At 51.0% G+C, this 15,964-nt stretch overlaps 4 protein-coding genes across 4 annotated transcripts; all 4 read right to left on the bottom strand.

Annotated features, from left to right (window-relative positions):
- Positions 1-5,736: 5,736 nt before the first annotated feature.
- On the bottom strand, positions 5,737-7,266 carry UCRPA7_7274 (putative glycosyltransferase family 31 protein; the record flags this gene model as incomplete). The annotated part of the gene is made up of 1 exon (XM_007919806.1): positions 5,737-7,266. One exon carries the CDS (start codon positions 7,264-7,266, stop codon positions 5,737-5,739), a length of 1,530 nt encoding a protein of 509 aa, XP_007917997.1.
- A 1,403-nt stretch (positions 7,267-8,669) lies between these two features.
- Positions 8,670-10,321, bottom strand: UCRPA7_7273 (putative general substrate transporter protein; the record flags this gene model as incomplete). The annotated part of the gene is made up of 3 exons (XM_007919805.1): positions 8,670-9,600; positions 9,653-9,716; positions 10,000-10,321. The coding sequence occupies 3 exons, from the start codon at positions 10,319-10,321 to the stop codon at positions 8,670-8,672; spliced, it is 1,317 nt and encodes a 438-aa protein (XP_007917996.1).
- Positions 10,322-11,017: 696 nt separating this feature from the next.
- On the bottom strand, positions 11,018-12,003 carry UCRPA7_7272 (putative dienelactone hydrolase protein; the record flags this gene model as incomplete). The annotated part of the gene is made up of 3 exons (XM_007919804.1): positions 11,018-11,338; positions 11,400-11,787; positions 11,954-12,003. 3 exons carry the CDS (start codon positions 12,001-12,003, stop codon positions 11,018-11,020), a joined length of 759 nt encoding a protein of 252 aa, XP_007917995.1.
- Positions 12,004-13,794: 1,791 nt separating this feature from the next.
- On the bottom strand, positions 13,795-14,409 carry UCRPA7_7271 (hypothetical protein; the record flags this gene model as incomplete). The annotated part of the gene is made up of 1 exon (XM_007919803.1): positions 13,795-14,409. The coding sequence occupies one exon, from the start codon at positions 14,407-14,409 to the stop codon at positions 13,795-13,797; it is 615 nt and encodes a 204-aa protein (XP_007917994.1).
- Between the last annotated feature and the right edge of the window lie 1,555 nt (positions 14,410-15,964).

Raw genomic sequence — 15,964 nt, 5'->3', positions numbered from 1 at the left:
TACCAAGATCTTGTTGTCAAATCACTGGCCAAGTAGTGAGAGTCTATGACTCTATGTGTACTATCTCGGCCCGTTGATAATCTCACCGAATTTCTCGGCATTGACATATTATCAAACAGAATGTTTCGGTTATAATGTTCAGTCTTTAGAAATTAAACTATTCGGAAAATGGATTGTGCTATCAATTGGCACAAAACTCTCCCCTTTTTGAAAGTCACCATCGAAGCCACCTAAAGACTGCAACAAGTTAGGTGCTATATAGGGGATATCCATAGACAACGCTGATGACTGTCACGACTGACAAGTTTAATAAGTAGAAGTGGTATGGCATCTATGACGTGAGTCGAATGTTACGTTTCTCGCCAAATATGTTTGCGAGATCCGTATAGTCTTTGCAGTTAGAGACGAAGTACGATACCAATGAGAGTAAGGAGTCGTGAAAGACCTCAAATTACAGCTAGGCACATCTACAGATCTATAGAAATCACTCTAAACATTTTGATACCACGACGATCTCTCTAGAGATCAACCATGGGCAGGAATCATACATCGCAGCGGTAGGAGTGTCTCGAGTGGCAGGTAAGTCTGCCCGGAGCTAAACCTATCCAGGGAGGCTGCATGTTCCTCGTGATTCAGCCACGACGGACGAAGTCCAGGCGATGAGCAAATTGATGCACGCTTCTACCATGAGCTTTTCTCGAAGAGTCCAGATAGCGCATGCTCGGTGCGGCCATGGCTGATTCATTGTCTCTCACCACGGGTATTCTAGCACTCATATCTACTGTTGGCAAAACCAGCATTGTCTTAACAGACTTCATCAAGACATGCCGCGAGGCTCGTGGCGACTTGCTCGGAGTCAGCCAGGAGCTCTCGACCCTAAAGCAAATCCTTGAATGGCTGAAAGATGATACAGAGGAGGATGAACTGTCTGCCATCCCAGAGTCTCTGACTACACAGGTGCTCCCTATCATTTCCGATTACGATCGGGTGTTGCGCAAGATTAATAGGGTGGCCAAAAGCCATACTGGCACGCTTGGGCCGACGAGATGGGCTTTCAGTGGTAAGAAAAACATCAGTAATCTACGAGAAGCGCTGTTGGCTCATAGGGGAGCCTTAAATGTGACATTAGAGACCCTAACAATGTGAGTTGTCCAGTTCATCTACTCCAAAGTAGTAGGCGGCTTAGACGAGAAGCTAAAAAGAGCAAAAGTGTCCTTCGAGAGACATAAAAGTTGATACGAAGGCAATGCGAGAAGACACAACGAAGCTAAAGCTCGGCCAGGAACAGATCATAGCTAAGATTGAAGAGCTGCAAGCCCAGCTGCCCCAGAGCTTTCGTGAGCACAATGACACCGCATTCATCATACAACGATACCTTGATGACTTAACTTCGTATGCTGAAACGGTTTGCAATCACGAGATTGTGTGAAGCGATCGTGACTCGATAATTGTGTCGAGGGATATCAGCCCGACGACGGGTGCACTGGGCGATGATCATGAGAGCGAACAACGGGCCGGCCACGTGGAAGGAGGACAACCAAAGAACCGATCCGATCACCTGTGAAAATCAAGAGTACGGGTCAAGTGATGCGCAAGTGGCCGTTCATCTAGAGGTCGGAATGCCGCAATGGGGTAGGCGCGACTGGTTCAATCAAACGCTTGTGGTCGACGGGTATTATCCGAACATGAACGAGCACGACGACAATACGCTAAACGGCATGATGGCTTCTGACATGACCATCAAGCTGAGCGTCACAAAACTTACTATTAACACCCGGTCAATGCCATTTGCTGAGGGCGCTCAACGTACTGCATCCTACGCCCGCACAGCGTTTTCACTTACCAGGTTTGTTATCAAGTCATAAAAGCGAAAGGACCAGGAGTTTGTCCTTATGATGGAAGATATGCGGGTCCAAACACTCTGTAGAGCGTTTGCTCTCGAGTACAATGGCCTACTAGGCCTCAAGTCGGAACTCGCCATCGACTTTATAGTTACCACATGTGTTCAGCCCTTATCGAGAACTACTTCAGAAAATAGTTGCAAATCACTGGAGAGATTCATTGAAGGGAATTATGTGAAGTACAACAGCAACTGCGGTTACGTCAAAGGGGAGACAATCGATGACCTTATCTCCGAGGCCGCTCAAGCCTTCTCGCACTTCACTTTTGAGCGCTCCATGGGTCACTTTTTAGTCGTCAATCTTGAAGGAGTCAGCCTCTTGCTGACAGATCCGGTCATGCATACCAAAGACCCCAAGATATTCATCCTGACAGAGACCAATCTGAATGAGGACGGGTTCAAATTCTTCTTCGCTACCCACCAATGCAATTCGTTCTGTCACAGACTGGGACTCAGAAGTAACCGCCAGATGCTGATTTCGGGCTGTTTTGACTTTTGGGATAGCTGGCCAAGTTTGGAGCGACCCGTTTTTGCTCAAATAAGCTGTGCCGTCGGATCATCCAGCTTCCAAAGGCCCAGAAATCAGACAGGTTTCGGATTCACAATTGGTCGACGAATGCTGGCCGCAATTGGATTTATTCACCATCAGACGCATATGTAGTGCTCCGGGGCCGAAACATGGGTTCGATCTGTGCGCTTTCTTCTATGAGTCCCAGGGTCATAGACCACCTGACAGGTGCCCAGACCATATTGCTAGGGATCCAACCATGATTGAGATCGTAAGGCGAACTTTGTTTCTTTCAGGTCAATCGAGAAACAAGAAGTCATCTATTTCTTAAGAGAAGTTAAACAAAGATGGTCATCTTTCCTACAGTTACATATGAGTAGGTAAGTGTTGGTAATCGTGGGAATAAAGATCGTTTTCTTATAGCCATTTTACCGTGACCTCTGCAGCGTGTCTTGATCCCGTCGGTATCCTCTTTTCTAATTCTTCTAAGTCCATCTTCTGGCCATTTTCGATATTTGCGCTTACCAAGAGGCTAATCACACTTATACCAAGTCATTGATTGATATGTACACTACCAATATCAATATATATCACACGACTCAAGAGCGATTGTAGGAATATAATGATACGTCTTAGTCCCGTTCACCCTCCCATACAAATTCTTGCTGTTTTCCCGGTATTATAGACCTTAACGCCATGCCGTAATCTCCCGCGTTTGGTGTTCTTAGTAATGTATGGATATGAAATTTAGCAGGCTCTTTGTTGGTCAGAAAAACTCCAGAGTGATGATCGAACTCTATCAGAATTACAGGACTCTGCAGACGATAGTAGAAAGGGTCAGAGTCTGTGTACCCGCCAATCCAGCAGAAATAAGTTTCGTGGAACCAGGATTGAATATGCTCGATGCGTAATTGTCGAGCTTTCTGCGGTAAAAAGAGGAGGTACTGTTCAAAGATATTCATCACCAGTGACTGTTGCTCCGAAGACATCTCCGAAACCAAAATGCCTTCATAAGGAACGACGCGGTTATCCCGATACGCACCACAAAGATGTCGTTGGTCGTCGTGATTCCATCGTCCGTGTGGCATAGATGGATCTTTCATTTCCTTGTATACTTGAGCCTTTGCTTGGGCATCGGAAGGCAGGCTCTGCATGAGCTGAAGACCAATCTTCTCCTCAACCTCTAAGATCCGAGTGCCTTTATACGGGCCTTCGTCAATAAGGTTGGGTTCGGCTCCAGTAAACCAAGGCGAAGTAATAATCTGTGATTTATAAAAGAATATGTTCAGGCAAAGATGATGGCCGTAGAACGAGAAACCCCACGGTGCTGCGATTGACGGTTCGCCAAATAGAACAAAATTGTACGAATACTCGTTCATGACGGATGGTGACTTGACAAGGTCTCCGAGGAAGCCATTAATACGCATAGCCCCGATAGCCTTTTCGTAACCCTCGGGTGACAGAGTTTTCTGTAGGATAAGCAACACCTTGTCCCGCACATCGGAGCTTAGCTCGTCGAGCCTGATACCTTTGTCACTTAGTAGAAACTCCGGGTTCGACCAGGTCCTCCACTCGGGAGAGTCGATATGATACTTCAATCGGGATGCTTGTTGGTCATCTACACTAGCCAAGACCGAATTCACAGCTTCAACGATGTCCTGAATTGGAATACCCTCGTCTTGCAACTCAAATAACCCAGGTCTCACGTGTCCTAGTATGATCAGCACATTTCTACGACACGGAAACGTTTGATTCGGTACTGACCATCATTCGTGACGCCCTTGAAAGGTTCTTTCAACAGTTCTAGCCAATGCAGGTAGAGAGCATGAAGCCAAGGCGGTACTCCTCCCTCCTTGAAAGCTGCAGCATAGACATGTGCATCTTGCTTCTGCATGGTCGTAAATCTCGGAATACTCAGATCTGGCAAGTACTGGCGGTATTCGCCGCCATGCAGCGCTTGGCCGGCCGATGAAGTCATCTTGAATGTTTGGCTCTGCGAGCGGATACTCTCTGGGTCTCTTGATGCACTCAATTAGTATCTTTCGTGGCCGCACCGCTGGCATTGAAGTGTCTGATATGATACAGAGCCTTGCAGCTATATACGAATGAATGGTACAGCTTCACCCTTTCCGATGTGGGACCACTTCCGTGTAAGGAGGTAAGACAGAGCATCAACGTTTCTGTTTCGGCTCCGGAAATTATCGACTTTGACCGGGCAATTGTTTGCCGATTGGGCGACGGGAGCTCCAACGCGGGGAAGAAAGGGCTGTGGTTCGATCGATGTGGGTGATGCGGTCGGCTCCTACAATTAGATCCGTAAGCGGAGCGGGACTAGTAGACTCAATTCCGTTACACGTGACAAGTGCCAGAGACTGCTCCAATACTCCATAGATCTAACAATTCATAAGAAGCATCTCATACCAATACATGCTGTTAATCTGGAATAGCTTATTTGAATTGTGGTTGCTCTTGTCAGCTTCAATTCTTGGTTTAGAAGGAAAAGGGATGCGCAGAGGGTTCATATCTAAGGCTGAAACCCCTCATGTTTTAACCCAACTCAATCAATCTGGGGACCCTGTAACTTTTTTGCTTTCTTATAAGAACATTAAGAGACAATGGACTTTCGGTTATATGTGCAAGTATGTCGGAGTGTGATTCAAAGACACGATCGTCTATTGACCTGTTGAAACTTTCCGCAAGCTGCATAGCTCTAATATCTTCGCTGAAGTTTTGGAATGATATCTAGTGGAACTTGCAGGTTAAATTTCATACTCGGAACTGATTTGAACACATGTAAAAGTTGGCTTCACTCAACAGATCAATGGGGTAGCTTATGAAGTTATGCAAATCAAAGAACAGGTCATCCTCCACGCTTTGGTCTCATCTCGTTTCAAGCCTTGCTTGACGATCTATGTTTAATGACCACGGAAGATGACTTACACAGCTTATCAATGACTGAAGGAGCCCAGAAATTAAATACCTCACTTGTATGTGATCTCGTTATATTCTAAAGCAGAAAAGAAAAGAAAAGACTTCGCCTACTTCAGTACCACTTCAAATTGCAGTCTCATAGATGGGTTTAGTATCAAATTTCGATCGCTTTTGATCTAGCTACGTCTTGCTCTAATATATCTATTTATCCCCACGAGCCTCGATCAAGCTCACCTGCGGTGCATACAAAACGAAGTGAGGCAACCAGGGCATCTCTCGACGTGAAATTCGAAGTAAGTACATAGGGTATTCAAGATTATTTATGGGATGTAATATATAGCCAAAGGCAAAACGCCGATTCCCTCCCTTCAATACAAGCATTGACCGCTCGCTGCTTTCATGATGATGATGATGATCCGTCCCATACCAGTTCAATAACTTCGTCGTTCTCGTTCTTCTCCTTGTCCCCTTTGAAAACGAATATCTGCCGTAGGCCGCCGCTCTCAGTGGGTACGGCATCCACGAGTCGATACAGCTTCTTATCCCCCTTCTGGACCTTTGCTCGAAGGGGGCCCATACTCCAGTCAAAATCGCCACTGTCCGCGTTGTTCCATGTAGCCTCCATCTTGTTCAAATCGGGGAGCCCCTTCGGGTATTTCGCGATGGAGTAGCCGTTGGAAAGCACGGTATCCTCGCCAAAGACCCAGCGCTGCAGGAAGCACTCACCGCAGATGTTTACGATCTTGGCCATCTGCTCAACCGGTGCCTTGTACCAGCTCTTCCAGTGGTGAAGGCTGAGATACCTCCAGCCGGACTCGAAAAAGCCAGATAGGTCACCCTGCATATCCTGCTGATGGAGAGCGGGCACGGTTTGCAGCTTGGCATGGCTGTGCTTGTAGATGCATTCCATCAATTGCATATCGCCGCCTCGTGCTGAGAGGCATGACTCCAGATGCGGCTCTAGCTCTTTGGCGAGGGGGACGGAAATGAAGATACCGGCGCCACCAAAGGCAGCCATGCCGAAGCGGCAGGCTTGGAAGCTCTCGGACAGGGCGCCAATATAGGCGGGCTTGGTGTGGTCGTAGCCTTTGAGTGTTTCGGCAAGAGGCAGCATGTGAGGAACAAACGTATCGTCGTCTAGAATACCCAGCCACTGCGTGTCGTTCGTCGCCGCCTCGATCATGTCGAGAATGACCATTAGATGGCTGTGTTTCCATGAATGCTTTGGGCTATGGGGTTTAACGAGCTTCAGGTTGACACCCGATTTCTTGAAATCTTCTTCAAGGGCAGGGAAATCAAGCTTGGGAGAGTCCGGCTTCTCCTCATCCGTTATCAGTCCAATAAGCAAAGCGTCCGTGTTTGCCATCCAGTGCGCAAACGTTGACTTTGAAACGCCGAGTCTCTCATATGAAGTGGCGACCGCGAAGACGAAATTCTTATAACTATTCTTAGGGTAGGGGTTCGGCACGGTGAGCTCGAGAGGTTCGCACGGGATTTGTTCGATGCTCTGGCAGGATTCGAGATCGACGGATAGGCTCTGCGTGAAGAGCGGCTGGCTGAGGTTGGAAACGACATCGCGGTCGATAGCAGCGGAGAAGACGGGTTTCACGCAACGGCGGGTGTATTCGAATTTCTTCGACAGCCCGAGCTCAGGCGACTGGAGGAACTGCAACTCGGGAAGGCATCCGCCCTCTGGCTTGGACTGAGGCTTTTCTGCCTCCTTCTCTCCATTGGCCTCTTCCGGTTTTTGCTTCTCGGGAAGCCCTTGCTGATGGTGATCTGGGTTGTCCTTTTGTGAGGTCAAAGAGGACGGCACGACGGAGAAGTCGAGGTAGTGCACGGCGGCGAGGAAGAAGAGGCAGACCACGACCACTGGAATGAAGCGCGTGGCGCAAAACCGCGCTGGAAGCGACGGCAGTAGCGCCATCGTGCAACGTGAAGAGACAGAACCAGTATTAACAATCTAAGACAATCGATAACACGACGGATGGAGAGCCTAAGGCGAAGATGAAGAGGATGAAGACGAAGAAGAAGAAGGAAGTACAAGTGCAATCTAAAGAATGACTGGGCGGCAATCCATCCCCTAAGGCAGACTGATCCAATCCGTGATTATGATAATGGAGTTGGAAAGAGTTCTGAAGTAATCCTCAGCCCAAAAGGACGAGGGGGGTGGGAGAAAGGGTGACAGAAAAGCCAAGATCTGCAGACGAATCCTGCTTGCACCGCTCTACTCCAGCGCGACCTGCTAACGTTAAATCTGCTATTCTGCCTCCTTGTACAGGTCACCACGGCTGGGTAGGTAGGTATCTAATTAACGTGCAGTGCTGTCCGCGTACCTAGGTAGTATGCAGAACCCCTAAGATTAGCAAGACTGGTTAGTGCCTTGTCTACTAGGCTTCCCCCTTTCTAGCCCCTTTTGGGGGCATGCTCAGCATGAGACTGCGCCAGTCAGACAGGGTCTTTTGCCAGTGGTGCTGATCGGTCTTCAAGCTTGGGCAGGTTTAGCTTAACACATCAGGGTGTGATACTTCAGCAGACGGTGTTAAGAGGGTCCGCGGCTGAGGCTAACATGCGCTGGAAGTGCATGGCAAAAACCAGGGGCTTGGCGTTCAGGATGTGGGATAGGAGAGGAGAATCCTTGCAAGGCGACACGACGCCCCGATTTCCGTCTCTGGTGATGAGTACTGTGTAAAGCAGATAAGCATACCTAGATCTGATCCCGCTTACATAACAGGCTGGGTGGAATCTAGAGCGATCAATGGTTCTCTCCTCTTAACTTTGTCTTCTCGTCATAACGACAACATGTGAAGCATGCGAAGAGACTCCATTCCTTGAGAGAGTGAGAGAGGACTTTCACACCATGACACTCAGAAGCCGTGCTGAGAGCATACTGCGTAAGCCGAAATCCGACTGGGATGCTTGGCGAGGTGCCGATCTAAGCGGACGGCTGCCGGATGAGATGCGCCAGGACAACCGCCAATGTGCCCCGCGTTGACGCTAATAAGCATCCAATGTTCACCCCTGAGCGAGAGCTCTGTTGATACTCAGCGGGTCTGCAAGACTCAATCTCCTGTTGGAGAAAACATTTGTATGGCAACTGTCTTAGATAGCAAAAGGTAAGACGCGGAGACAGAAGGCTGCTTTTCCCTAGAAACTCGTTGCAATGGGGCTTAGGCGTGGTAATCGATCGTTGTACATTAGAGTACATTAGATTTCTATAACCAGCTTGCAAACGTAGAGAACGCCATCCCAAGCCTTCAGGGACACATTGAGATAGTCTACACTGAATACATGCGCAAAGTTGCCAACCCTGATCTCCATCTGTCTCAATTAAGCATCGTCTGGTGCTTCGCAATCATCGTTAGTCTTCGCAGCCTGGGGCTCTCTGACCAAGCAAACGGCAACCAGTGCCAGCGCGCACAGGACAGCCACAAAGAAGAACGGAAGGCCCATCCACCTGCCCCCCAGCCTCATTCCCGTGTTGAACATCCACGCCAGCGTCGGCCCCGCGAAGAAGGAGCCCACAGTCTCGATCATGCCCACAAGTGTGTACAGCCGAGACGTATGCTCCGCATCCACGTAGTAGGCGACCAGCGACTTGGCCATTGAGGACCCTCCTACCGCTAATGTCGAGATCATCTGGCCGGCGACGACCTGAGGAAAGGTTGCCCCACCCGTCAGCGCGCTTCCCACAACTAATGCGAGCAGGGACATCTGCTCTAGGACGATATCTTTGCGGAAGACGGAGAGCTGAAAACGGCCGAGCCGCGGCGAAGTCAGCAGGCTCGAGACCGCTGGGAGGAATCCCAGAACAGCAACGGTCAACAGACCACGAATTGAGAACAAGTAGCCTGTCTGGGCTAGTGTCCAGTGGAATCGTTTGCTTATGGTTTGTGCAAGTGTCTGGCCTTCCGAGATCTGGACTGGACTCTGTATGAGGAACGTCGCCAGCAGAATAGCGAGTGAGGGCGTTTTGAGCATGGAAAGCGACTCGACCAAACGATCAACGGCATGGTCCAGATGGGATCGAACAGCTGCAACGAACGACTGGTCTTTGGAGAAGGACTCCTGAGCAGTTCTTCGAAGGTGAAGGGTCTCCGGAAGGATTATGATCGTGATAAACGCAATAGGTGTAAGGATGAAGCCTGTGACCCAAAGGGGAACCCAAGGCGAGTAAAGCTCCATGAGCTTTGCCGCGAGCGCCGGTCCAGTAACACCTCCAAGCACTGCGCCCAGTGACATTAGTAGAAACCCAGAAGCCCTTGAGAATGATCAGTCAAATGTAATTGGGAATTACAAAGAGCAGGTCTTACCTCTCAGTCGCTACGTCTGCGATGATGGAGTGTATCACGGCTACCATCACGGGCAGGCCGCCGCCTAGGATCGAGAAGATAGGGCCGACCAACAATAGTCGAATGGGCAGAATATCCTGTCGAACAATGATCAAAGTAGTCCAACAACCTCCAATGATGAGACTGAGATATGACAATCTGAGCACGGGTTTCCGACCGATTCTGAAAATAAGTGTCAGCAAGAACGAGAGATACAAGTGGGTAGATCCAATCTAACCTATCTGAGAGTATCCCCCATGGGAAAGACACAATGAGTTCTCCAGCAATGTCAGTGAAGGTCCTAATTTAAGTAGTCGAAGGAGACTTACCAACGACGGCACCTATGACAACATAGAGACCGCCAATCCAGGCCAGCTCCGCCTGGATATCGTTCACCTTGCAGCGTTTCTCCTCAATAGGCCCAGGCTCACCATAGTATCGACGACAAATGGCGTCTTCAATCAGCCGACCAAGTGGTATAAGAGACAACGTCCCACTCAATGTCATGCAGAATATCATGAAGGACACAATGCCGATCACGATGGTAGGCGACTTCGTCGTTTGGATTTCGGTCGGGGCATCACGGCTGCTGTTGCCGTCCTCATCCCGAATGCTATTGGAGTCCAACAGCGGTGTTGCCTCGGCACGCATTCTTGCTGTCTCATCGGTAGTCATGTTTCCATTGCATATATTTAATAGTTTTCTGAAGAAAGGGACTTCCGGAAGACCAAGTAAGATGATTGATACTTATAAAGCCAGTGGCTTCGTGCCTTGCCACGATTCGTGCTTGACATTGCGGCTGAGACCGACTTAGTGCAAGGCCGCGCATCACTCCGTATTTCGTGTTGCGAGCGACCTTTTGGTAGTCAGCAGCAGGGCAATTGAAAAATGCCAAGTCCGTCAACATGCTGTTGTTCCAAACTATGCGATTGATCTGGGCGAATCGTCATAATCTATGATATGTACCACCAAAGGTACACATTCTCCTTCCGTTACCATCAATGAGTATCTACTGTCCGGGTTACAAGTCATCCGCATTCACGATTTACTGGATTCAAGGTTGGGGAAGATGCAATGTACATGTACAGTACCGAGTATGCCGCCGGTTAGCGCTTACAGTGTGATTCACAGGGCGCCGTGCGACCAAAGTGCCACCACCTTGGCAATACACGACTGATTATTGGGCAGACTGAGCTGTCTGAAAGAATCGGGATCATTTAAGCTACCAACATGGCTGCCCTGTATGAGATCAGAGGCTGAACTCTGCCCCCTTCTCTACCTCCTACCACCTCCCAACCTCATTCACACGGTCGCCATTTCTCTATCTCTCCAACAACACGGGCTGGCTTACAGCAGCCAGTTGTCGAACCATGCGACAGCCTGGTAGAAGGCCTGCTCCTTTGCGAACCGCTGGTGCTTCTTCGACAGGTCGCAGCGGACACTGAAGCCGTGCTCGACTCCCGAGTACAAGTTGATCTGGTACGGGAGGCCGGTGTTTTTGAGGATCTCCTCGGACTTGTAGCGCTTCTCGTTGGGGAAGATGTCGTCAATCTCCGCGGCAGCGATGGACAGGGGACCGGTGATGGCTGCGAGCTCGTCCTCGCCGACGAAAGACGGGTGCGCGACAAAGCCGACGTCGATGCCGTCCTTGTAGTGGCGGACGAGGTACTGGAAGAGGGGGAAACGTCAGCTTGCATATTCACGACCACAGCTCTCATAGACGACTCACCTTTGCGCCGAAGCAGTACCCGACCGAGCCAATCTTCTTGGCACCGTACTCCTCCTTCAGGGTCTTGATGCCGGCGACAACAATAGGGTCAACAGTCGCAGGGGTGTGGGGGCTGTCGCCGTTGGTGCCCTCCTGGAACCACTTCATAATGTCGAAGCCCTCGGGGCGAGGTTCGGGGAACTTGTCGCCGTTGAAGGGGTCGACGATCAGGCACAGGTAGCCGTTGGCGGCATATTGGTCGGCCAGGAGCTGGGAGTTCTGCCAGATGCTGAAGATGTCCGGGATGTAGAGGATGGCAGCGTCCTTGTGGGCCTTCTCGGGGGCAGGCGTTGCCAGGTAGCCGTCATGCTTGCCGCCAACCTTGATGAACTTGCCGGTGGGGGCACCTCTATTGGCATCGAGGTCAGCGCTCGGAAGATCCCAGATTTGCGAACAATGGGAAGTTCAACAAGACTACGGCAACGAAGGGTTTGCGCGCAAGCTTGTGAGGTTGTCGCAGCACCCGGCGCATCGTTGATCGAGAGAGCCGCAGAGGTGGAAGGGGAGGCACTTACTCGTGCTTGACACCGACGGTGCAGCATTTGCCAGGCGGGTTGGAGGCCATTGTTTCTGAGGTGATAAGAACTGTGGTGAGGGCTGGTAGCTTGGAGACTCGAGGCAGTGAGGAAGATGTGAAGATGGAGAGAGAAGTTGACGGCCAGAAGGCGAGGCGGGAAGAGGTGGTTATTATATGTGTGGGTGCCGGTGTCTGAAGCAGAGTCGAGATGGAGGCTTCCTTGAGATTCGCATCGAGTCTCTGCGAAGGTATAGGAAAGTATAGCACCTTGGGTAATAATACCCCTCCCCCGCCAGGAGCGGGTCCCGAGTCAACAAAATCTCTCTCGGCATCACTCCTGTCACTGTCCTTGCTGCTGTGTGCTGTGTGCTGTGTCCTTCTGGCTCTGCGCTGCCTTGAATCGGCTTGGACTACTTTAGCAGTGTGCCTTACTAAGTCTGGTATGGTAAGATAGGGTAAGGCACCTTAGGTAAGTGTAAGTGGATGTTGAAGGCTACTAAAGTGACGAATGTCGTATTCCCGACGGACTTCTCGATTCTGCTCTTAGACGCCGGCAGCCGTGTCCAGGTTGGTAATCGCCGCGTCTTGCCCTGGCCCAAGTTTCTAATGAAACACATCTCATGTGTTCGACTTCAATTGAGTCTGAATCCTACGTACAGTAACCTATGCGTAACCCCGCTAACCCCGCTCAACCAACCTGGCGCCATGGAAGAGCCTCCATCTACACCTTGTGCTCAAGCAACAACTCTGAGAGAAGCATTGCGCACGTACTCTCCAGTATCTGATATACTGCCTGTCAAGCTGCCTTTGCGCGGGCGGTTGGCTAGCCGTTGCTGCAGGAGAGGCTTCTATCCGAGGATGGTGCCCGGTCCGGCCACTGGACTGGCTGACCCCAAAACTGCACTCTTCACGGTCCGGGATCCGTCCGTTCAATTGGCTTCTTGCGGCTGTAAGAAAGCACCTGGGTCTGGGAACAACAGACGCTCCGGCTTACTACGTTGTTACCTTGTCAATAAAATGCAATTCCCGCGAGCTGTCGAGACGCCTCTCGAAATCTTCTTGTTGTGTCTATTTCTGTGTTTTTAGGCTTCATAGAGCTGCGTACACTTTCCTAGCTAGCGAGCCATTCCTTTGGCGAGTCGCCGGACAAGCATGATCGACAGCGACCTGGTCCATGTCGACGCACTGTGATGTGGCTGCCTTGGTATCTGGTATCTCAGAGCATCGGCTGTAACGTTGAGATGCATTTCACGGTGAACTCGGAGAGTCAGGAGTTGAGATGGGCCGGCCGAGTCAACCCTGCCGTGTCCAAGTCCCCCGGGTTCAGCTCGAGGCCAGCACTGCGCCGCCTACGCGATTGGCTCGGCGTACCTACTTCAGGACCGAATTGCTCCTTCGAAACGGTCTTTTCTTACTGCTGCAATTAAGCCGTAACGCCGTACTCACTGATCTAATCGACTAAGTCTTTCTCTATTTAGTCAATTCTCCCCGTTGGCCGAGGCATCAGGTCTAGCAGAGAGGCACAGAGAGCCTCTTAATGACGGCGTTTTACGGCGTTTGTGGATTTTAGGGATATAAGGGGGATTAAGCGAGAAATCGCTGGCATGCCCGAATTCTCATGAGATGCGTCGGCTGGCATCCTCATATAAGTATGAATTGTAATGGTAATATTGTGTTTTTTTTTCTGTCTTTTTTCTTTGCTGGTTCGCATGCTGCTCGGTGGCCCTCTCGGCGTTGCCTGTTAGGGAATATTGGCCCAGCCAGGTGTCCATGTGTCTAACACACATTACCCAGATGGGTATATGACCAATAGACAAATCTATCTAGGTAGGTAGGCTCTCACAGCTGCTTCTCAGACACCTTGAACCTCGTTGGCCCAGCGAGACTGTCGACCAGGCGCGGGTATTTGTCCTTGACCTCGCCCATCCTGACGAGCTTGTAGCCAAGCCGCTCATACCAGCCCTGCAGCCTCATCTTGAAGGGATGCTCCCAGCCCTCCGGGAAGAGCAGCTCGACCTGGGTGACGGCGGCTCCCTGCTCCTTCGCGTGCTCCTCGGCGAAACGCATGAGCTCCCTCCCGACGCCACTGCCGCGGAACGCCGGGTCGCACACGAGCATACCCACCTCCACGAGGCGCTCCTCCGGCCGGTGCAGGTGGATGCACCCCATGACGGAGGACGGCTCGGGGACGAAGCCGGGCTCTGCCGGTTTGGATGTGTCGGATGCCCACGCCAGAGCCAGCTCCCCACTTTGAAGATACTTGCTGATCTCGTCGTCGTCTGTTCTTGCGAATGGCTTGTCTGAGGCCCATATGCCCTGCTCGTCCTTGGTGTAGACGGCGTTGACAACATCGACCAGATGTCGGATCAATGCTGAATTCTCTGCAGCGGCAACAGGCGGGAATCCAACCTGGAATTTCCCATTCTGCGCTTTAGGTTGAACAGAGGATCCCATCGTGAATTCTGGACTGGGGTCGCTAAGTTGGGATTGCTTGTCTTTCCTTGTGACTGTAAAAGATCGCAGACTTCCGATTTGTCTATTCCAACATTAAGGTCCTGATGTGCCGACTCCTCGAGTAAGATGGTGACAAAAGGATGGTGTTTTCACGAGGAGTCGAATAGAAAGACGATGTTCCCGATCTGACTCACCGCAATCCTCTTCATCCTACAAGCCGCATGCGCCGCGCAAATGCGGGTAGACATGAGGATGAGCTACTCCTGGCTTTTAGCGCTGATATACAGAGGGATGCCAGGATAGCAGCGGAGAGGCCAGAACAGACCGTCACCCGTGGCTGTCGCAGGCGAGATATCGTAGAAGCCAACTCCATCGCGAAGGCTGCAATAGGGGTACCTAACTAACATGAATTTCTACTGCTTGTGATTTGCTTCTCGTTGTTCTGGCCCTCGCTTGACTTCCAAAGTTGGTTGACTTGGCGCAAGGCGGCTAAAGACACCTAAATTGCCAATAATAAGATGAGTGCCAATCCGTAGGCGGGGGACGTCCACTGAAAATGCACACATAGCCCCTGCGAAGACCCCAACGTCATCAACGATTGCCGCTGCCGCACCGAAGGTTGGCACATGCCGCACGCCGCCTGCACTTGCACTACGCTAAGATAAGGTAACTTTTAGTTGCACAAGCACCAAGCTTTTGACAGCAGCACCTACAAGGCTTCTCTTCCGGGACAATCTCTTATCCACCTTGATTTCAATCATACACGTCCCCTACATTGCAACACTGTGGCAGCTTTCAGAAGTCCCCTGTGGTTGACGATGACCACTGCATCTAACTTGTGGCTACAGCGACCTGGGGCATCAGACAGCCCAGCTGAGAAGGAATAAACATGACGGAGGTTGCAATGATGCCTGCGAGCGGCGACCCCGTCCACAGACACGGAACATCGACAATGGCGACCGATAGCGACGAGATCCCCACAGCCCCCCTCTCCTTAGAGTCCGAGAACATCAAGGGAAGGCTGGTAAGGCCTGGGGAAGCCGAAGATGGAGCCACATCTACCAGTGAAGGGATCCCCGTCAACGGGCACCTCCCTTCGCCTCTATCGACCCCGACCGATACAGAAACCGAGACGACCCCCAGAAATCCTTCCGGAATGCAGCGCGAGCATCAGAAGAGCAATGGCTACGTAGCCGAAGGGTTCATGTCTCAGGAGGACCGGATCGAGAAGGGGTTACATGACGCCCTTTCTCCCGAGCCGCCTAAAGAGCAAGCGACAAAGGACTTCTCGGCTCCGAAGTCACGGAGTCGTTCCGGCACGAAAACCAGCGACCACGGCCATGTCCGGCGTCTATCCGCGTCCAAGATACAGGAATTGACTGCGGCGCCCGAATCGCTACCCATTGCTACTGTTCCAGACTACCCTCTCTCCGCAAGTCTTGCGGAAGGAAGCGGCCGGCCGTCCATGGCTACACAACTCGAGAATGCTCGGAAACCTAGCGCCGACCTCATCGAGACCTTGAGGTCTCATGGCCTTCCCGATACACCGAGCGAC

This window comes from Phaeoacremonium minimum (assembly GCF_000392275.1).
Source record: "Phaeoacremonium minimum UCRPA7 unplaced genomic scaffold PA7_03_scaffold_509, whole genome shotgun sequence".
In the NCBI taxonomy this organism is placed as follows: Eukaryota; Fungi; Ascomycota; class Sordariomycetes; order Togniniales; family Togniniaceae; genus Phaeoacremonium; species Phaeoacremonium minimum.
The sequence above is the reverse complement of the archived record's forward strand: the minus strand, read 5'-3'. Positions and strand labels throughout refer to the sequence as shown.